Source organism: Saimiri boliviensis, chromosome 6, assembly GCF_048565385.1.
Source record: "Saimiri boliviensis isolate mSaiBol1 chromosome 6, mSaiBol1.pri, whole genome shotgun sequence".
Lineage (NCBI taxonomy): Eukaryota > Metazoa > Chordata > Mammalia > Primates > Cebidae > Saimiri > Saimiri boliviensis.
Window position 1 is genome coordinate 131,397,700 of NC_133454.1, and position 20,923 is coordinate 131,418,622.

General features: G+C 60.8%; 1 protein-coding gene across 1 annotated transcript; it reads left to right on the plus strand.

The window, feature by feature from the left end:
• The first annotated feature begins 494 nt into the window (after positions 1-494).
• Positions 495-20,843, plus strand: TSPAN32 (tetraspanin 32). Its single transcript, XM_074401852.1, has 9 exons — positions 495-701; positions 1,282-1,396; positions 2,683-2,780; positions 8,649-8,723; positions 13,576-13,677; positions 14,684-14,770; positions 16,359-16,442; positions 16,933-17,024; positions 17,697-20,843. The coding sequence occupies exons 1-9, from the start codon at positions 636-638 to the stop codon at positions 18,184-18,186; spliced, it is 1,209 nt and encodes a 402-aa protein (XP_074257953.1). The 5' UTR covers positions 495-635; the 3' UTR covers positions 18,187-20,843.
• The last annotated feature ends 80 nt before the right edge of the window (positions 20,844-20,923 follow it).

Consider the following 20,923-nt stretch of genomic DNA (forward strand, 5'->3'; position numbering starts at 1 on the left):
CTACCCTGTGGTCCCAGGAAGGTTCTGCAACAAAACACCCCTTAGGGTATTTGGGTTTTGAAGGCATCAAAAACCAGGACCTTCTCAAAACTTAAACTGTCACTGGACATCTCAAATGGTGCTTCCTGAGAGTACCTCAATAACGGTGTTCCAAGGAGACCCGTCTCCAAATTCCTCCAACGATCACGCCCCCAAGGCCCCGTCCACACTGGCACACCCTCAGTTCAGGGAGCTCACCCCTCCCCTCCGGGCGCGGCTCCTCGCATCCCACACTCAGCCCTGCTCGCCACTTCTGCTCTCAGCGCTGTCCTCAGTGGCCACACCAGGAATGAGGCCATGTCCTCCTGGCTTCGAAGGGCCTCAGGTGTCAGCAAATGCCCTGGCATCTTGGGCCGAGCTGGGGGCAGCAGGGTGAGGTGGGGTGAGGAGGCCAACCTCGCTGCCACTCCCTTTCCTGCCTGCCCTTCTTCCGGGGCACCCAGCAGCTCCGTCCTAGGGCCCTGTTGACAGACAGACAGAGGGCGGATGCAGCCTACCTCCCGGGCCAGCAGCTGTGGTCTGAGGTCCCTGCCCAGCTGGAAACCACAGGGAGGGGAGGGGAGGGGAGGGGAGGAGAGAAGAGGAGGGGAGCCGCCATGGGGCCTTGGAGTCGAGTCAGGGTTGCCAAATGCCAGATGCTGGTCACCTGCTTCTTTGTCTTGGTAATAGGGCAGGAGTGGGTGGTGGGTGGGGGTGAGCAGGGGTGAAGCCTGCTCCCCAGGCCTCCAGCACTGGGGCTACCCCTCCCCTCACACACACACCAGCTCTACGGTCCCCTTGCAGACATGTGCCTTGGGCTTCTGGTGGCAGACAGCTGGCTGGCAGTGATAGCCGTGGGCAGCCCATCTCTCCTCCTGAGGGGCAATGCAGGGCTTGGAGGAGGCCTGGGGGGGCCAAGGCCTGGGTGAGCTGGGCTGGAGGGGCACTGGCTGCTGGGCACCAGGGATCTTCTTCCCTTTCTGCCCAGGAGGGTGTTGGCACGAGGTGGGGCTCACTCCCACTCCAGACAGAATGACTGGAGGTCCCGGTGCCTGGGGAAGCCGGGCTGTGAGTGTGTGCTTGCCTGGCCACATGTGGGTGCCTGAGAGCGTGCTGGGGCATCTGCAGTGAAGGCCCCTGAGACCATTCCACAGAGACCCCAAGAAACCCTACAGCTGAGCCTGCCTCTCATGGGACCAGGGAGCTGCCTCCCGGGCCAAGGGCCTCCCTTCTGGGGCCACACTCACTCTGCCCTGTCTGCAGCTGCTGGGCCTCTCTGTGGCCACCATGGTGACTCTCACCTACTTTGGGGCCCACTTTGCTGTCATCCGCCAAGCGTCCCTGGAGAAGAACCCGTACCAGGCTGTGCACCGATGGGGTGAGCGAGATCCAGGCCTGGCTGTGTCAGGAGGGGTTTGGGGTGCAAGGGTGGCTGGCGGGAGCCCAGCTGGGCGTGAGGTCTCACAGTCGGAATGGTGCCAGGCCCTGGGCAGGTGCCAGGGGTGGTCAGGAGCTGGGAGGGGCTGCCCTGGAGTTCTCGCTCCCCAGGACAGAGCCTGGGGTCTGGGTGACAGCTGGTGTTCCTGACTGGCTCTTGTGCCCCATGGGAGCATGGCACAGTGTGGGTATATGTCGGGCAGGGTCAGGGCTTGGCTCTGTGTAGTCAGGGCTCAATTCCAGGCAGGCGCCACCTGGGACTCACCTAGGGCCGGGCTCAGTAGGTCCACGGAAAGAGCTCCACTCAGCTCCTGGGACAGGGTGGGGAAGGGGTGGGGGCTGCTCTAGCTAGACGCCTCCCTGCAGAGACTCAGCAGTGACTTATCCAACAACCAGAGAGCAGGAGCGAGGGCCAGGGCCCGCTGGGCCACTCAGGGGTGAGGCTGAGGAAGGCGCCTTTCATGAGGGGATGCGGGAGCCGGACCTGTGGAGGACTCTCAGACAGGAGCTCAGGAGGCCCAGGAGGGCTGCAGCCCAGTGGGCAGATGTGGGGAAACTGAGGCCCAGGAGGTCAGGGCTGCTGCTTCAGAACCCACTGCTTTCCCCAAGTCCTAGGACCAGGGCCTCCTTGGAGGAGGACACCTGGGGCCCGGGTCCAGGTCCGGGCTGATAAGATTACTGCTCCACTCCGGCCACTTGTCACTAGGGTATGGCGGGGAGCATGTGGCTTCAAAGATAGCCCCACAGGCAGGGAGGACAAGGAGGGAAATAGGGAAGGAGGGGCAGTCCCCTGGGCTGAATAAGTCCCACCTCCCTCCTCCTTCCCTCAATGCCCTGTCTGATGGAGAGACTGGGGCCCACTCGGAACCCCCAGAAGTCCGGCACGGCCCCTGACTCCCAAGTCAGATGGGGCCCTGACTGGACTCCAGGGTCCCATGGCGGCCCCTCCCCTCCCCTCCCCTTCCATCCCCTGCTCTCCTCTCCTCTGCCCTCCCTTCCCCTCCTCTCCCCTCCCCTCCGCTCTTTGTGGTTTCCAGCTGGGCAGGGGCCTCAGACCGCAGCTCCCTGCCCAGGAGATACGCTGCATCCGCCCCTCTGTCTGTTAATGTGGCCCTAGGGCCCAGCTGCTGGGTGCCCTGGAAGCAAGTTAGATTTCAGACCAGGGCTGTGTGCACTCAGGACCTGTCCTGGGCACCCCTAACCCTCCTCCTCTCTCCTCCCAACCAGCTTTGTCTGTGGGGTCGAGCCTGGTGGGCCTCCTGACTCTGGGAGCCGTGCTGAGCGCTGCAGCCACCATGAGGGAGGCCCAGGGTCTCATGGCCGGGGTGAGTTCACTGTGCTCCCAGATGCCCCAGGACCCCTTCAAGAGCTGGCAGGGCTATGCCTCACCCCCTCACCTGAGTGTCCAGGCAGAAACAGAGGCCCCAGGGACACTGGCCAGCAAAGACCCCCAACCTGGATCACCAAGGCCCCTCCCCTAGGCCCTACCTCACCCTGTCATCCACATGCCCAACAAGGGTTCCCACAGGAGCCCTGAAAGAGAGAGATGGCCTGGCCGGGTGCGGTGGCTCATGCCCGTAATCCCAGCACTTTGCGAGGCCAAGGCGGGTGGGATCCCATGAGGTCAGGAGTTCAAGACCAGCCTGGCTTATATGGTGAAACCCTGTCTCTACTAAAAATACAAACATTAGCTGGGTGTAGTGGCAGGTGCCTGTAATCTCAGCTACTCAGGAGGCTGAGACAGGAGAATCGCTTGAACCCAGGAAATGGAGGTTGTAGTGAGTCGAGATCGTGCCACTGCACTCTAGTCTGGGCAACAAGAATGAAACTCCATCTCAAAGAGAGAGAGAGAGAGAGAGAGAGAGAGAGAGAGAGAGAGAGAAAGAGAGAAAGAGAGAGAGAGAGCCCTCCTCTCACTCTGGGAGCTGTTTCCAAAGTCCCCGGGAGGGTCTGGTTCGGTTGCCCAGCCAGCTCTGGGAGGTGCCCGGTGCAATCCATTTCCTGTTTGGAGGAGGCCAGGCAAGGCAGGAGCAATGCCCCTCACTACGCTCTCCAGCTGAGTTCTCCTGAGCTGCACGCCCTCCTTTCCAGCTGCTGGAGGGGTCTCCACAGCCCTGAGGCTCCATAGGCCCCTCTACCCCACGCCCACAGCCGTGGCCCCTGTCACCCCTTTCCTACTCCTCCCCAGAGGCTCTGTCCTGGTCCCTGCCAGCACTCGATGTTCATCCCAGACCCCACCTGGCAGCAGCCTCCCCACACCCATCCCGCCCCTGCTAGGCCCACCACCCTCCTCTCACGACATCTGGGGCAGCTCCTCCCTCGCATCCTGAGCTCCCCCGTCTCCCTCTAGCCTCCCATCTCCCCATCCCAGCCATGAAGAATATGCACTGGGGGCTTTGCTTCCCTGTTTAGCCTGTGAAGCTGGACCACTCTGGGGGTCTCTGAGGGCAGAGCCCCCTGGCTCCTCAGGGCTTAGTGGGGTTTTCAGCTCAGCCACCAAGTTCAGCAATGCTTGTTGAATGACCCCTGGTTCACAAACGCCTCCAAGGATAGGAATCGAGTCACCTCCTGGAGCTGCTGCCTGGGCCAACCAGCCCTGGGCAGGCCCATGGGGAGCAGAGGAGGAGCCAGCAGCTCCAGCACTAGCCAGGATTCCTGCTCCCGGGCACAGGAGCGTGGGCAGGGACAGCACTGGCCCTGGTCCGGCACCAAAACCCCAGCCTGTGCTGTCTGGCCCCAGGGCCACGTGGGAGACCCCAGTGGGGAGATGACAGGGCAGGTAGACTGTCCCCAAGAGGGTGTGTGGCCTGCAAAGGGACAGCTGGATGGAAAGCAAGGCTGGCAACAGGGCCAGACCAAAGGATGCAGGTCAGAGCTGGAGGCCCAGAAAGAACCGGTGCTGGGGACGCAGCACCGTCCACCAGGGGGCGCCATGGTGCTGGGCTTGAGGCCATACCTGCAGAAGCCAGCGCTGGGCTGCGGGGCTCCTGTCTCTGTCACCACCTTTCCAACCCCACCTTGCCCCCCGCCGTGCACAAACCAGCCTAGCACCCTGATCTGTAACCGAGACGGTCAGGGAGCACCCGGCTCGAGTTCTGTGTCCCCAGCCAGCCAGCCCCAAGGCAGGGTGACTTGATATGTGGGTCGGGCTTGCAGAGCAGCCTGGGAGGCCCCGGCTGGACGTCTGCACTGGGCCGGGGTCCTGAGGACACTCCAGTACAAGCTGGGTGGGCTCCAGCTCACCCCAAACCCTAGTGCACTCAGCCCTGGTCTGCATGGTGAGCTCAGCATGGCCACAGCAGGGGACTGGGAGACCCCAGCCAAGAGACTTGCCCCGTTGAGCTGCATGTGTGTGCATGAACGTGAGCCCATGTGTATGCGTGTGCATATATATGTGTCTGCACAGGTGCCTATGTGTGCATGTGTGTGTGCATGAGTGGGTGCATGAGTGTGAGTGTGCATGAGTGTGATGAGTGTGTGCAGGTGCCTGTGTGTGTGTGTGTGTGTATGTACATGAGTCTGTGCATGCACTGGTGCCTGTGTGTATGAGTGTGTATGAGTGTCCGCACGTGTGTGTGTGTATGCATGAGCATGTGTGCAGGTGCCTGTGTGTGTGTGTGTGCGTGTGTGTGCATGTGCAGGTGCCTGTGTATGTATATGTGTGTATGAGTGTGCATGAGTGTGTGCAGGTGCGTATGTCTGCCTGTGTATGTGTGCATGTGTGTATGCATGTGTGTGCATGAATGTGTGTGCGTGGTATGTGTGCACGTGTGTGCCTGTGCAGGTGACTGTGCATGTGTGCATGGGTGTGCATGAGTGTGTGCATGAATGTGTGGGTGCAGGTGCCTCTGTGTGTGTGCATGAGTGTGCATGTGTGCATGTATGTGCATATGTGTGCATGTGTGTGTGCATGTGCAGGTGCATCTGTGTATGCATATGTGCATGAGTGTGCATGAGTGTGCACATGTGTGTGTGAGTGTGTGCATGGTGTGTGTGTGCCTGTGTCTGTGCAGGTGACTGTGAATGTGTGCATGAGTGTGTGTGCGTGTATGCATGTGTGTGCATGTGCGTGTGCATGTGCAGGTGCGTCTGTGTGTGTGCATGAGTGTGCGTGTGTGTAGGTGCATGTGCCTGTGTGTGCGTGCACGTGTGTGCGCATGAGTGTGTGCATGTGCAGGTGTATGTGTGTGTGTGCACGTGCGTGTGTGCATGTGGTCGTGTGTTGCATGAGTGTGTGTGCAGGTACCTCTGTGTGTGTGTTGTATGCATGAGTGTGTGTGTGCGTGTGTGCATGAGTGTGTGTGCAGGTGTCTGTGTGTGTGGTGTGTGCATGTGTGCATGAGTGTGTGCATGTGCAGGTGCTTGTGTGTGTGCACTTGTGTGCAAGTACCTGTTGCCAGTCTTTGCCCGCCCCTGTTGCCATATGGGTGTGGTGGCTGCAAGTTGTATCTGGCACATCATGTGTGTCTGCATGCATGAGCACCAGTGAAGGGGCTAGGCATGGGGAGCAGGGAGCCGAAAGATTTTTTTCCAACGTTCTGGGCGCCTGGCTTCTCCCCCAAAGCTCCTTCCTGCCGGCCCCCACCCCACGGCCTCTCCTCTAGCTGGCCTCTCGCACAGGAAATGAAAGAGCTTGCTGGGCTGAGAGAGCAGAGCTGGCAGCGCGGCCCAGGGAAGCACGTTCAATTCGCTTGTGTGTCTATTTCCACTTAGAATGAGGGGAAAGAAAACGGCCAGGGCAGACCCTGACCACGCAGCAGCCTCTGAGGGCGAAGGTCTTGGGGAGGTCTGAGTGGGCCCTTCCACTGCCCAAGATCCCCTCTGCAGGGGTGGGAGTGGGGGGGAGAGAGAGAGACAGAGAGAGAGAGAGAGAGAGAGAGAGAGAGAGAGAGAGAGAGACGCCGTGGATGCTCTTTCTCCTGAGGAATGAAATGGTTTCTGGAAAATGCCGGTCTCCTGAGCTGGCTCAGGGCCCCAAGCCTGGGAGGCAGCATTGAGTGATAGCTTCCAGATGGGAATGGTGGCCCCCAGCCAGTAAGGAGGAGGAGGAGGACGATGAAGAAGGAGGAGGGAAGAGACTGAGGGAGAAAGAGGGAGAAGAGGAGGAAAAGGAGGGAGAAGGGAGAGGAGGCAGAGGGAGGGGGACAAGGGGGGGGAGGAGGGGGGGGAAGGAGGAGAAAAGAGAAAGGAGGGAAAAGGTGAGGAGGAGAGGGGCAGAGAGGAGGAGGGTGGAGTGAGGAGGAGGAGGCCGCTCCCAGGCCATCCCCCATCAGGCCTTGCAGCCTCCAGGGCAGGCAGGAGGGCCACAGGGAGCTGCCAGCGCCAGTTCGTGTTTGGGGCCAGCAGGACACCCCAGCTCATCGCACACCCCTCTTGCCCAGCTTCCCCTGGCATGCCCCTCGTGGCTGCCTGCCTGCCAGCATGTGTGGGTCTCTCTCTATTCCAAGGGTGCCCGTGCTCCTGCCATCACCCTGAATGGAGCTCCCGGGTTGAAAGGGCCCAGCCCCAACCTGCCCTAGCCCGTGGACCACCCAGGCGGGCACAGTGCTGCCTGCGGGACATGCATGCTGGGGTGGAGAGACTGGTGTGTCACCAGGACTTCAGGATTCCTGGGGAAGCTTCCTGGACAGCAGCTGGACTCACCATCGGGTCCTCCAGGTCCTGAGGGCACCGGCATGAAGGTGAAGGCGGCCCAGCAGGCCCTGGGTGAGAGGACATCCCCAGGGTTCTTACCCCAGGGTGACCTCTGCGGCCGTCCACAAAACTGTATGGGGGCATGTGGATGCTGCCGGGAGAGGGGTCTCTCATGCTCCTCAGCTGCTGCAAGGGGGCTCTCAACAGCCTGGAAGCCCTGACCGACAGAATAACTGGGCGAGTGCCGGGGGCTGCGGAGCAGGCGTTTCCGCCAGAGGACGCCCGACTCCATGACTGGGGGCAGAGGCATCCGTTAGAGAGAGGGGACAGTGGTTGGCTGGGCCATGGGGACCCAGGCAGAGTGTGGAGAGAAAGGGAGGTGAGGAAGGCGGGCTCACCTGCCAGGACGGAGACCACAGCATCCTGGGCAGCCTCCGCCTCTGTCCCAAGCCTCGCCGGGGCTGGGCTTTGGGGGGGGGGCTTGCTTCAGAACAGAAGACAAAACAGACGAGCTTCAGGCACAGGGGAGGCTCTGCCTGGCCCTGCCCAGATCCACAGCCCCAGGAAGCAGCCCCCGGTGGGCAGGGGTCTCCATCCTCCCAGGGGCCCCTTGCTCCTCCTGGCCAGGGGCACAGTGCTGCCATCAACAGACCTTTGGGGGCCAAAATGGGAGAACAAGGGATGAATTTTCCCAAAAAGCGCCTGGAAGAGGAATGGAAAGGTGCTGGGGAGCCCACGCGCCCGGCACCCACGCCCTCGCCAGGCCAGGTGTCCCTTTCAGGCAGTGGGGAGCAGGGCTCAGACCCACACCTCAGCTAAGCACCCCGCAGGGGGCACAGCCTGAGGGCACTGCTCTGCCCAGGCCTGCCAGGCCCCACCAGGCCCCACAGTGAATGGCCAGACGCCCACAGTGACCAGCCCCCTGCAGTGACCATCCCCCACAGTGACCATCCCCCACAGTGACCATCCCCCATAGTGACCATCTCCCACAGTGATAAGCCCCCCACAGTGACCATCCCCCACAGTGATAAGCCCCCACAGTGACCAGCCCCCACAGTGACCATCCCCCACAGTGATAAGCCCCCCACAGTGACCAGCCCCCACAGTGACCATCCCCCACAGTGATAAGCCCCCCACAGTGACCAGCCCCCACAGTGACCATCCTCCACAGTGACCATCCCCCATAGTGACCATCTCCCACAGTGATAAGCCCCCCACAGTGACCATCCCCCACAGTGATAAGCCCCCCACAGTGACCAGCCCCACAGTGACCAGCCCCCCACAGTGACCATCCTCCACAGTGACCATCCCCCACAGTGATAAGCCCCCCACAGTGACCATCCCCCGACAGTGACCACCCTCAACAGTGGCCAGCCCCCCCATAGTGACCAGACCCCACAGTGACCAGCCCCCACAGTGGCCAGCCCCCCACAGTGACCACCCTCAACAGTGGCCAGGCCCCCCATAGTGTCCAGCCCCCCCCACAGTGACCAGCCCCCACAGTGACCAGCCCCCACAGTGACCAGCCCCCACAGTGATCAGCCCCGCTCTGCCCGCAGGGTTTCCTGTGCTTCGCCCTGGCATTCTGCGCACAGGTGCAGGTGGCCTTCTGGAGACTCCACAGCCCCACCCAGGTGAGCGACAGCTGCCCTCACCCTGCAATGGAGGGCCCCCCAGCAAGCCAGTGGGCCCCTGGGGACTGGGGAGCAATTGTGGGGGGACTGCTGCAGCTTCCATGTTCGTGCTGACGGGGTGGGTGGGGGGACCACAGCCTGCATTCTCTGTGCCTGAGGCTGCAGGGAGGCCACGGGCTGGAGGTGGGTGAGATTCAGGACTCCCTGGTGGGAAGGGGCCTATGCTGTGCCCATGCCTTTTCCTGGTCTCATTTCCTTGAAGCCCCCCAGCCCACCCCCTCCTGGGCTGATGCCCCTGGGGTTTGGGGGAGGGAATGAGTAGGAGGAAGAAGGAGGGGCCCTGGCTTGGCCTTAGGGCCTGACCGGAAGGAGCAGAGTGATCCAGGTCCCAAGCTCCTGATGGAGACCTGGTGGGGCAGACGTGCCATGGGGAAGGGGCCTGGAGACCCACAGGCTGGGGTGTCGCAGCCTCCACCCCCTCACCACCCTTCTGTCCTGGATGCTGGCCTGCCCGGAGGAGGGGCTGACCTGGCCGACCCTGGGCAGGGGCCAAGGGCATCCCTGTGGAAAGGTCAGTAGCTAGGAGAGGAAGGAGGCGTCCCCGGCCCAGCAGAGAAAGAGCTCGGTGGCAAAGGCAGCCCTACCTTCCCCTTGAGAGCCCAGACCGGTGAGAGCTCCTAGGGCAGCCCGGGTAGCGCCAGGACAGCCACAGGCAGGGTCATTGACGGGGACAGGAGAGCCTGGCAGGTCACAAGAGGTGATGTCTTGGAGCCCCTGCTGGAGTCCCAGTGGCCGCGTGTACTCAAGTGCCAGGTTGCCCAAGGCCCCCAAACACGGGCTTGGCCATGGGAGCTGCGAGGCTGGTGGCAGGCAGGTCCTCTGGCCCAGCTCTGCGGGCGCCTGCCGTGCAGGTGGGCTCTGCGGGCGTCTGTTGAGCAGGTGCTGGAGCTGCACTGGCAGCCTGAGTATGGTGGTCTCCACGTGGTTTGCAGATGGGGGGACTCGGGCCCTCCAGGAATGGGGGGAGCTCAAGGTTACCCTGGCAGTGCCAGGACTGGAGGGGGCTACAGGCTTATCACAAAGGCTCTGGGCCCGGAACCACGGCCTCTTCCCCCTTCCCTGCCCATGGCTGGCCCCAAAGTGTTCACCTACCCCCAGCATCATTTTGGATGAACTCTTTTCTCAGGCCCAGAAGGCTCCCGGAGGGGCTGAGCACCCAGAAGAGGGTTGTGCCTTGAGGACTGGCCCATTAGTCTTGTTGAGAGAGCTGGGCCAGGCCCATGTTTTGGCCTCACGTTTCCTGTCCACTGAGAGGGGGTCTGGTTCATTTGAGGTCTGGGTCACAGTGTGCGTGGCCGAGGTCAAGACAGCTGCCAGGGTGCCCAGGCTCGTTGGGGGCAGCTGCAGCCTGTGCCCCGTGCTTCTGTGTTTATGGCTCTGACCCAGGGGCCACAGTGCTGGAGGAAAGGGGGCTGTGCAGGGGACACAGTACGGAACACAGCTGGGGCCTGCTCCCCGGGAAGGGAAGGAAGCAAAGGGGGTGCAAAAAGATAGACGCCCCTTCCGGGCTGGCCTCTGGCCTGTCCCAGCCCCAGGCAGCATCCCCACCACACACATTGCCTTCGTCTGGCCTGTGGGCCCAGCTGGCCTTCAGGGGTCAGTTCTCAGGGCCTTGCTTGACCCCAGACAGGGGACTGGGGATTCCTCCCGGGCCTCTGGCCTCTGGGCCCTATCTGCCTCTCCCAGTGGGTTTTGACTTTTGGCATGGTCTGTGTCGGGCCTGGTAGGCATGGGGGTAGCCTTGGTGAAGGAGTTCCGAATTTGAAGTCAGTCTCCTTGGGGCCCCCTTGGGCAAGCCACTTAATCTTCCTGGGCCTCAGTTTCCTTTTCTGTGAAGGGAGTGCCGAGATCCAGGGGCCGCAGCCGGGTGTGTGCAAAGACTCTTCCATCTCCCCTGAGTGCCCCCTGCCATGCCCATTGCCCAGCCTGGTCTTCCAGGACATGGGACTCACTCGGAACTGTCCTGGGTGTGTCCTCGGTGCCAAGGCCTGGGCCCTGAGCAGGACAAGTGGCTGCACATTCCATCTTCTGTCCTCCACCCTCAGGTCCCACCGGAGCCAAACGGGCTTCAGCCTTGGGCTTCCTGTCCAGCAAGGTCCTGCTGGCAGCCCAGACAGTGGCAAAGGCGAAAGGGCCCAGGCTGTTGGCACCAGCCCAGCCCCTCTACCCACTTCCCCCTGCACGCCCCCCACCCATAGGGCCCCTGAGGTGTCCTTAACTGAAGGTCCGGACAACTCGTGGGGCAGCCCTGCAGATGCAAAGGCAGAGGACAGAGGAGGAAAGGGGTCGGCCACGTGCCCTCGACGGTGCCCTGTGGCCACAGACCGTGGCCCAGGGCTGAGAGTGGGGTGCCCCTCCCCATCCCAGCCCTGCCCCAGGGAGTCCCGGCAGCCACTTCCTGCGATGTTCGTGTGGGCAGGAGGCTGGGCTGGGCTGCAGGGATGAATCTGAGCTTGAGGGCTATTAATTACCTTCTCCAGCTTTGCTGCAACCCTCCCGCTGCCCACAGATGAGTCTGCATTGGGAAAATGGATGGCCCAGCACCTTTTAATCATTCAGGCTCCAATTAAGTACGGCAGTGGTGGGTGCAGCCTCATCGCCCAGGTCTGGCCCCACCCCGGAGCCACCCTACTTCCTGGATCCTCCAGCGGCCCAGTGGGCTCAGGCCACAGCCGGTGCTGGACCTGTGTGGCGGGTCCACAGGCCTCCCGCAAATCCCTCCCACCCACCGCCCAGGGCCTGCTGTGCCTTCCTGAGCACTTTCAGCAGACACAGGGTGGGGTCGTCGAGCCCAGGCAGACACCAGGGACCATCTGGTCATGGGGATACACTGCAGTGGGAAACCCCCGACTTCAGGCCTCAGCCTGGGCAGGGGCTAGAGGAAAGCATGGCAGGACGGGTGGCACTGGTCCTGCCGCTCCCGGTCCTTGTCCCGAAACACTCTCCCTGCCCCGGGCACCAGAAGACAGAGCTGGGTGCATTGGTACCTGACAGGGAGCAGCTGCCCCAGGGGTTCTGAGAAACCCAGGCTCCAGACCCCTACAGAGCCCCCAGACCCTGAAATGGAGGCAGACAGTGAAGCACTTCCTGGGAGCCCCAGCCCTGTGGGAAGCTGCCGGCTTAGCCTCCAGGGCCCTCCAGGGCAGGCTGTGGGCTTCGAGGCAGAAGGCCTACCTCGCTGAGCTCTGCCTCCTCGGTGGTGGGGAGGGCCACATGGCAGACCCAGGCGGAGCAGCCCCTCAGCCGCTAACAGGGGTTGCCACTCCCACTCATGCTGCGGTAATCACCACACCTTGCTCAGAGCCTCGGAGGCACCTGCGTTCTCCCTGGGCCATAGCAGGCCTGACAATGGGGACAGTCATTGGAGTTGGGAAGGAAGCAAGAGGGGAGGTCCCAGCGGACCCCAAGCCGGCTCAGCCAGGCCTCCAGTCCTCCATTCCCAGGACCTCCACCCACAAGGACACAATGGCCTGGCCAGACTCCGCCCGTTTCACACTCACAGACGCTGAGGCTGAACGAGGCCCCCGCCCAGGCCGACAGTGGTGTGACCAGCTGGGGCACTGGCGGGAGGATGGGACTGGCTGAGTCGGGGTGACTCACGGGCAGCGATCTACTTGTATTAGCTGTCGATGGCGGGATTACTTAGGGTCAGGAGCCAAGTTTGGCCTGGAAAGTCCATCTGGCTCCTGTCGGGGCCTCCAGGCTTGGGCAGGGCTGACCGGGAGCCTCCCTCCACTGCCCGCTGCCCGCCTAGGCTGCTGGTAGGGCCTGCCACGGAGGCGGGACCCCAGTGTGATAGGCGCGGCTGACAGCCATCCTTCCTTTCTGGAGGGCAGGTATGAGTACTCAGAGCAGGCCCGGGGCTTCCGTTCCACCCCCGCCCTTTGGGGCAGCTGCTGAGAGACACACCCCCTCAGTGTGTCCCTGCTGTCAGCATGGCATGTGGGGGACAACTGAGGGCCTCTGAGGCAGGAAGGAGACATCGGGGGGCAGGGACCTCAAAGAGGGCCTCGCCCTGTCCCATGAGACCAGTGACTCCTGGAGCAGTCACAGAAGCTTTCCTGCAGGAGGCGAGATTCCAGTTTGTCTTTGACGGAGTAACTTGGCAGGGGAGGGCATCTTGCTTAGGAGGGTGGAGACAGAAGGTCTAGGTGGCGTCGGGGTGTGGAGCACAGGCGGTGTCCAGCCAGCACCCACCCAGGCCCTGCCACCTCCACCTTCTCCACTCCCTGCCCCACGGTGGCCTCGTCCACCCAGATCTGATGCCAGGTCCCCAAGGCATCTCTGGTCCAAAGCCTTACCCAGCGCCCACCTGCCCGGCCTTCCGGAAGACAGCTGAGTAATTCTGGGGAAAGACCGAGACTCCCCAGCTTTTCGGGAGCTGAGGTCCCGGCACAAGGCCTCTCCAAGGCTCTCCACCAGGCCCAGCCCTGTCACCTGTCTCCAGGTCCACAGCAGCATGGTGGACACTTCCCTGGGCCGATTTTGCAAGATCACAGCAGGGCGGACACAGAGCTAGGCCTCTGCTTTATCCTGCAGGACCTCTGGGGGCAGGAGGGCCACACTGATGGCCATTGAGTGGAAGCCCCACTGCTGAAGTTGGGAAGCACAGTGACCGGCTGCCCAGGGACGCGGGCTCCTCCTTGGGGAGATGCACCTGTGGCGAGGAGGGGTGGTGCTGGGATGTCACTCAGCACCGAGGGCCCAGCAGCCTTCTGGATGTCATGGGGAGGGGGCTTTGTCTCCGGGCCTCCCACCAGGGCCAGGACCTCCCTGTGATCTCTTGGTGCAGGTGGAGGACGCCATGCTGGACACCTACGACCTAGTGTATGAGCAGGCAGTGAAAGGCACATCCCACATCCGGTGGCAGGAGCTGGTGGCCATCCAGGACACGGTGAGCATGGGGACGGCTGGGTGGCAGGGCGGTCCGCTTCTTTGTGGACTGCAGTGCAGAGGACAAGCACAGGGTGGCCAGTGAGCAGCCTGGACAGGCACCAGGGGGTTCCAGGACACAGGCCACAGCTGGGAGCTGGGGACAAAAACTCCCATCCTCTGGCTGCTCAGGACAGGGCCACCTACCAGATTCTGGAGACCCAGTGTAAAATGAGAGGGCAGGGCCCCTGATTCAGAAACACTGAAGGATTTCAAAAGTGTTAAAGCAAAGACGGGGCTGAACATAGTGACTCACGCCTGTAATGACAGCACTTTGGGAGGAGGTGGAGGCAGGCAAATTGCTTGAGCCCAGGAGTTCAAGACCACTGTGAGCCACTTAGGGAGACCTTGTCTCTAGTTAAAAAACAAAACAAAACGAAACAAGAAAGGCAGGCGCAATGGCTCACACCTGTAATCCCAGCACTTTGGGAGGCCAAGGCAGGTGGATCACAAGGTCAGGAGTTCGAGACCAGCCTGACCAACATGGTGAAACCCCCTCTCTACTAAAACTACAAAAAAATTATCATGGTGATGCATGCCCGTAATCCCAGCTACTCAGGTGGCTGAGGAAAGAGAATCACTTGAACCCCGGAGGAGGAGATTACAGTGAGCCAAGGTCACCCCACTGCACTCCAGTCTGGGCTACAGAGCGAGACTCCATATCAAAACGAAACAACAACAAAAAGCACACACAGTCCCTTGTGAGCAGGGCTGGGAAGCTGGCCTGGCTCCAGCAGGCCTTCCGCCCCCAGCGGGCAGGCACTGTGGCTCGAGAGTGCTCCCTCACCAGGCCTGGCTGTGCAGTGGCTGGAGACCCCAGCAGAAGCAGCTGTAACACCCCAGCCCTGGGCTGCAGTGGACCCCACCGGGGTCATTTGGCCTTGTGATGCCTCAGTTTCCCCATATGTGCTGTCCGCCTCCTGGGGCCTCAGGAGCACATCACCACTCCTTCCCATCTGTTCTTGTAGTTTCTGTGCTGTGGGAAGAGATCTCCTTTCAGCCGTCTAGGGAACACAGAGGCTGAGCTGTGTCGGGGAGAAGAGGCGGCAAGAGAGGTGAGGGGGGACCTGGATGCCGGCCAGGCAAGACCCTCGGGGGCTGGACATCCTGAGGCTCAGCCTCGAGACCCAGGGACATCCTCTCAGCCCAGCCCTTGGGACCTGCCCGCCGAGGGGCTCAGGGAAGGTTCTGGTGTGAGTGGAGGTTGGTGAGAGTTCATGGGGCATGAAGCCCGTCGTGTGGCCAGGCCGGACTCAAGGCATAGACAGGACCCTCCGCCCAGCTAGGTGCAGGCCCCGTGAGCCGTTCACTCCTTCAAGCTGGTTCCAGCTGGGGGGCTTCCCAAGGCCAGCTGCGCCCACAGAAGCCTCTTGGAGTGCACCCATGAGTGCTCTGTGCCAAGGGCCCGCAGGGCAGGCCTGGTCTGCTCTGTCTAGGGGGAAGGGTGCAGGGATCCTGGGGGGCATCAGGAGGAGTGGAAGGGCATTCGGAGGAGGAGAAGCGAGGCTGGAGGGTCAGTGTAGGCCAGGGTGTGGCCAAGGCTTCAGCAGCAACAGAGCCAGAGTGGGCCGAGGCCAGGAAGCCCTTCCTCCCCAGGGCACTGGGAGAGACGGGGCCCTCCCCTCCCTCTCCTGGTGCCCAGCAGCCCTCCCCCAGCCTGCCCTGCCCGCTCCCTGCTTCCCTCCCCTACTGTTCTGGAAACAGACCCACCCTATCTCACGGTGGGAGGCGCCTGGCGACCCTCCAAGAAACAGAGGGGAGGAGAGCAAATGGCTGGAGGCTTGGCGAGGGGTGGAGCCACAGCCCAGGCCTGTGCTGGGGATGGCGCTGGGGAGTCACCAGCAGCAGCAAGGGCAGGATCGACAGTTGAGAACCCTGTGCCACCCAAGGAGAGGCCCCAGAGCCCCTGACTGAAAAACAGGGACTGCCTTGAGCACCGCGGAATGGCAGGAACCATGGGCCCGACTTTGAAGCCTCTTGGGGAGCCAGAAGAGCCAGCACAGGCGGTGGGCACAGAGCCACCCAGATGGGCAGCCATGGGCAGGAGGGAGGCAGGGCTGCCTGCAGGGGCAGGAGGCTGAGCCCTGAGACCCTTCGGAAGCCTCCAAAGCCCGCCCCAGTTGTCACTGTCTCCAGGATTCAGAGACACGCCTGCCACCTCCCTTTTCTGGAAAGATGCCTCTGGGTGCCATGCTCTGGGGTGGCACTAGAAGCCCAGGATGGAACCAGGACCCTGGGACCATGCGGGGAGCCCCCATAACCCTCTACCCGCTGGCTTCCTGCCCTCCCTGTTAGTCAGCACCCTCTCTGGTCACCAAGGCACTGGACGCTGGGAACCCAGAGTGAGTCAGAAGCAGCCCAGCTCAGGGGAGCCAACATGTGGCCCAACATGGATGCTCAGGACAGCTGGGGGATGGCACCTGCTGGGCCCAGGGCAGTGCCCGAGTGCCCATAGAGGCCAGCCCGTCCCACTGGGCTTCACCTGTTTGTGCTGCCTTTCCCTAGAACTCGCTGGGAATGGGCTGCACCCCACCTCCCTGCTGCCCTGGCATTGGCCTGGGTGGGTGCTGCAGTTCCGTGCCTCAAAAGGTCCACTCGCCTAGGCAGGTCAGGGTGGGTACCATGCCTGCTACCCTCTCACAGGACTGCCTGCAGGGCATCTGGAGCTTCCTGAGGACACACCAGCAGGTCACCTTTAGCCTGACCACCATCGGCCTGGCCCTCACGGTACGCCCTCACCCCCCTCACCACCCCTTCCCACCTTCTACCGCTCTGCCTGCCTAGCCCCTGACTCAGGTAGAAGGGGGATCCAGGACAGCATCTCTGGGGCCTCGCTGGCTGATGCCCTCAGGGAGGTGGTCGGGTGTGACGGTGTCTGACCTCAGGAGGCGGTCCAGTGTGACAGTGCCTGACCTCAGGGAGGTGGTCCAGTGTGACGGCGCCTGACCTCAGGGAGGTGGTCCAGTGTGACGGCGCCCGACCTCAGGAGGTAGTCCGGTGTGACGGTGCCTGACCTCAGGAGGCGGTCCAGTGTGACGGTGCCTGACCTCAGGAGGTGGTCCGGTGTGACGTTGCCTGACCTCAGGAGGTGGTCCGGTGTGACGGTGCCTGCCTCCTGCAGCTGGGCCACTCCCCACACAGCAGAATCCTGACACTTCCTGGGGAGGGGCGCCCCCACCCTGGAGCAGTAGGGCAGCCATGGACATCTCTCTCCCAGGTGTACGCCTTGCTCCTCAACTCTTTCCTGTGGTTCGCCATCCGCTCTGGCTGCAGCTTGGATCGCAAGGGCAAATACACCCTGGCCCCACGGTAGGGCCCCCTGCCTGCATCCACCCTCTCCGGAAGGGTCCTCCAGCTCTGCCCTAGAGGCTTCTGCTCTGCCAGTTGCTGGGAGGAAGCCCCAGACCAGGCCACAGGCTGATGCTGTAGAGGAAACGCTTGGGGGTGGCTGAGTGCCGGGGCGGGTGGGAGGCCTGGAGAGTTGCCAGACTCAATGCACTCCATCCCACGGGCTGCATGGAGACCCCCCCTTTGCTTGCCCCAGGCCGCACGAAGACCTGGAGATGGATGCTTGCAGGCCCCCAGATTACAGCCCCAGGCCAGGGTCTCTGTGCTTGAATACCCCAGAGCTCCTCAGGCTTAGGGGGCAGGGGGGGCCCAATCCTCGGCCAGCAAGTTCTTCCTGTCCAGACAGAGTCTGGCCTGTCTCTGCCTGCCATGCCTGTTAACCCACCCACTTGTCCCTCCTAACCATCCAAGACCCTGTCCCTGGCTCCTCTGCATTCTACAACAGCCTCGCAGTCCCCTCTAGAACATTCTGCAACAGCCCCATGGTCTCCCTAGAACATTGCACAGCAGCTCCATAATCCTCTCTAGAACATTCCACCACAGCCCCGTGATCCCCTCTAGAACATTCCACAATAGCCTCTCAGTCCCCTCTAGAACACTACGCCACAGCCTCACGATCCTCTTGTTCCTCAGAGCATGTGGCCACCAGCCCCAGGAGCCCAGCCTCCTCAGACGCTCCCAGGGTGGACCTGCACATTATCCCCTCTCCGAAGCAGATACTATTGGTCCAAGAAGATGCTCGGGCCGTCTTCAGTGGCTCCAGGACAAGAATGTTGCACCTCGGCCCCTGTCCCGACACCTGCCTGCCCACAGAAGTGAAGACGCCCCTACTGTGAGCCCTCATGGGAGGGTTCAAGCTGTGAGCAGGGGAGGGAGTGAAAGCCCAGCCAGAGAGCCAGGCTCCATTGGGAACAGATTTGGGTATTTCACCAAATCCCTCCGTGGGAATGGGCTGGGTGCAAGCACAGAGGAGGCCACACTGGAGGGAGCAGCCCAGGGCGGACTGCAAGACCCCAGTGGTCCATGCCCTGGAGGGCTCCACCCAGACACAAGCGACGCTGGTTTTCCATGCTGCGTAAGAAGCGGCACAGATGTAGGGACTGCAAGCAGCACCCGTCTATGATCTCGCAGTTCTCCAGGGCAGAGGTCCCGGTGGGCTCAGCGGGCACCTTGTGCGGGGTCTTTCAGGCTGACGTCAGGCCTTGGTGGGCTGCACTGTCATCTGGAGGCTCCAGGGAAGCGTCTGCCTCCAGGACCATTCAGGCTGTTGACAAGTCAACTCCTCATGGCTGTAGGACTGAGGTTCCCACATCCTGTCCCTGCTCCCGTGGCCCCTCCACCTTCAAACCAGCGATGGCACACTGAGTAGGCTGCTGTCAGATATACCTCACATAGAATTCGCCATCTGAACCATTTTTTAAGTGTACAGAATGTGTCATTAAACACATTCACGTTGCTGTGTGACCATCGCCACAATCCGTCTCCACAACTTTCCATCTTCTCAAGCTGAACGTCTGTCCCCAGTAAAAACCAATTCCCATCCTCTGCCCCGGTCCCTGGCACCCAAGATCCACTTTCTGTCTCTATGGATTCAGCTGCTCCAGGGGCCTGGTATCGTGGGGTCACACGGGATGTTCCTTTTGTGTCTGGTTTATTTCATTTACTGTTATAGGTTCATCCGTGTTGCAGCCTGTGTCAGAGTTCTTGAAAGAGAAATCCTATCAGCCTTCCCACGTGGTCCAGGGATTAAGGCGGGGCACTTAGTGGGTAACAGGTTCCATATTCTGCCTGCCACACCCACTCTCACTGGACTTTCAGAGCGTGTCTATGATGAATTGTCTCTAATGGTCCCTGAATGTTTGCACAATTTGCTCAACATGCTAAGTCCTGGGTGGAACACCAAGTTGGCCCAGCCTAGGCCAAGGCCCTAGTGACGCTGACAGAAGAGAAGGACTGTCAGAGCCCTTCTAACTTCCACAGCGGGTGTGTGGCCCCATCCCCCACCAAGACCAGCCAAGGCAGATTCCCCCTAAACAAGAACGATCCTATGATGAGCTGCCAGAGTGACAAATGCCAGCTACGGTCCCTCCTATCTTTCCAGTGACACCCACACACGCCTCCGGAAATGAGAACACTCCCACGTGATACACAGTGCTCCTTCCACTGAAAGCGCACAGGCCTGGTCGCCAAAGGTGGACGCCAAAGGTTTCACAGGTTCCACACCCGGGGACAGCCCAGTGTCTCTGGCGGTGGGCACTCCTGATGGCCCCGTCCTGGTCACATGGCTGTTCCACAGCCTATGGGTTTAATGTGAAAGGAAGCACCAACACACCCAACACACAGTCTCGGTGGAAAGAGAAGGGAGGTGGGAAGCTGACTTCAGTTCTGGTGAAGTTTAGACAGCACGACAAAAACAGAAACTTTGCCAAAGCTCTGAGTGGCTCGTCTCTGCAGCTGGTCATGAGATGGTGATGTGTGTTCACAGCTCACGTTCTTCACACCCTGTTTGCTTAGCCCGGCAGCCCAGTTGTTCACTCCCGCAGGGTCTGAGTCCTGAACTTTGTTGCTGTGGTTGTCTACAAATTTCATCTCCAACTACGGGAGAATGGGGAAAGACCTGGGACCGCCTGTCAGTGGTCACATCTCTGCCTCCTCTTGTTAGGACCACCTCTCTATTCCCAAGGGCCCCTTTAAGGCTTCTTAATCCACGTGGCACCCACAACTTTCAGCTCCATCATACCATGATTTATTTTCTAACCAAAGCACTCCTCTGCTAGTTACTGAAATCTCCAAACCAGGCCAGGCATAGTGGGTTCACACCTGGAATCCCAACACTTTGGGAGGCCAAGGCAGGACAACTGGAGGCGGCAGCCCAGCGAAGACAGCGAGACACCCGTGGTCCATGCCTTGGAGGGCTCCACCCAGACGCAAGCTGCGCTGGTTTTCTCGGCTGCGTAAGAGCAGCATAGATGTGGGCACTGCAAGCAGTGTGTGTGTTCATGGCTTGTGCATGCCTCACATCCCAACACTTTGGGAGGCTGAGGCAGGAGGACTGCTTGAAGCTGGGAGTTCGAGACCAGTCTGGGCAACACAGCAGGATCTTGTTTCTACAATAACGACAGAAAGGAAATATTAGCCAGGCATAGTGGTGAACACCTGTGGTCCCAGATATTCAGAGGCTGAAGTGGGAGGATCTCTTGAGCCCAGGAGGTAGAGGCTACAGTAAGCTGTGATCACAGCCCTGAACTCCAGCCTGGATGGCAGAGAGAGACCCTGTCTCAAAATATAAACAAATAGGCTGGGTGTGGTGGCTCATGCCTATAATCTTAGCACTTTGGGAGGCTGTGGGGAATAGAAAAGTTCCTTTTTAAAGTTTCTTTTCTTGTTAAAGAATCAGTGTACTAATAACTTTGTGAAGCCCTATCCTATGGAGCTGTTAGACATGCCATGCTTACAGACACATAGTACATTCTATGTCCTTGTACTTTCACCAATATCTGTGCTGGACATGCTCACAGGCATGTCCCAGCCCTCCATTGCTTTTACCTGTTTGAAAAGTTTTAGGTTATTTGCCAATCAGGTTTTAGTTTAAATCGTGAGGTCTGGCTGCAGCCGACTGAGATCAGACACAGCAGTAAGGACGACCCCAAATGCGTAAGGAATAAATTTGTGTGTTTCCCTTTGTTCTTTGTACTCTTGTGGCACAGTGCCTACTGGGAGTACCCGTCCCTCAGCCCAGGAAGTAAAAATTGCATTGCTGAAAGATCCTTTGTCTCAGTGCTGATTTTTCTTTGCAGCACCGAGCATCTATTTCCAACATAGGTCAAGGCGGGCAGATCACTTGAGGTTAGGAGTTAGAA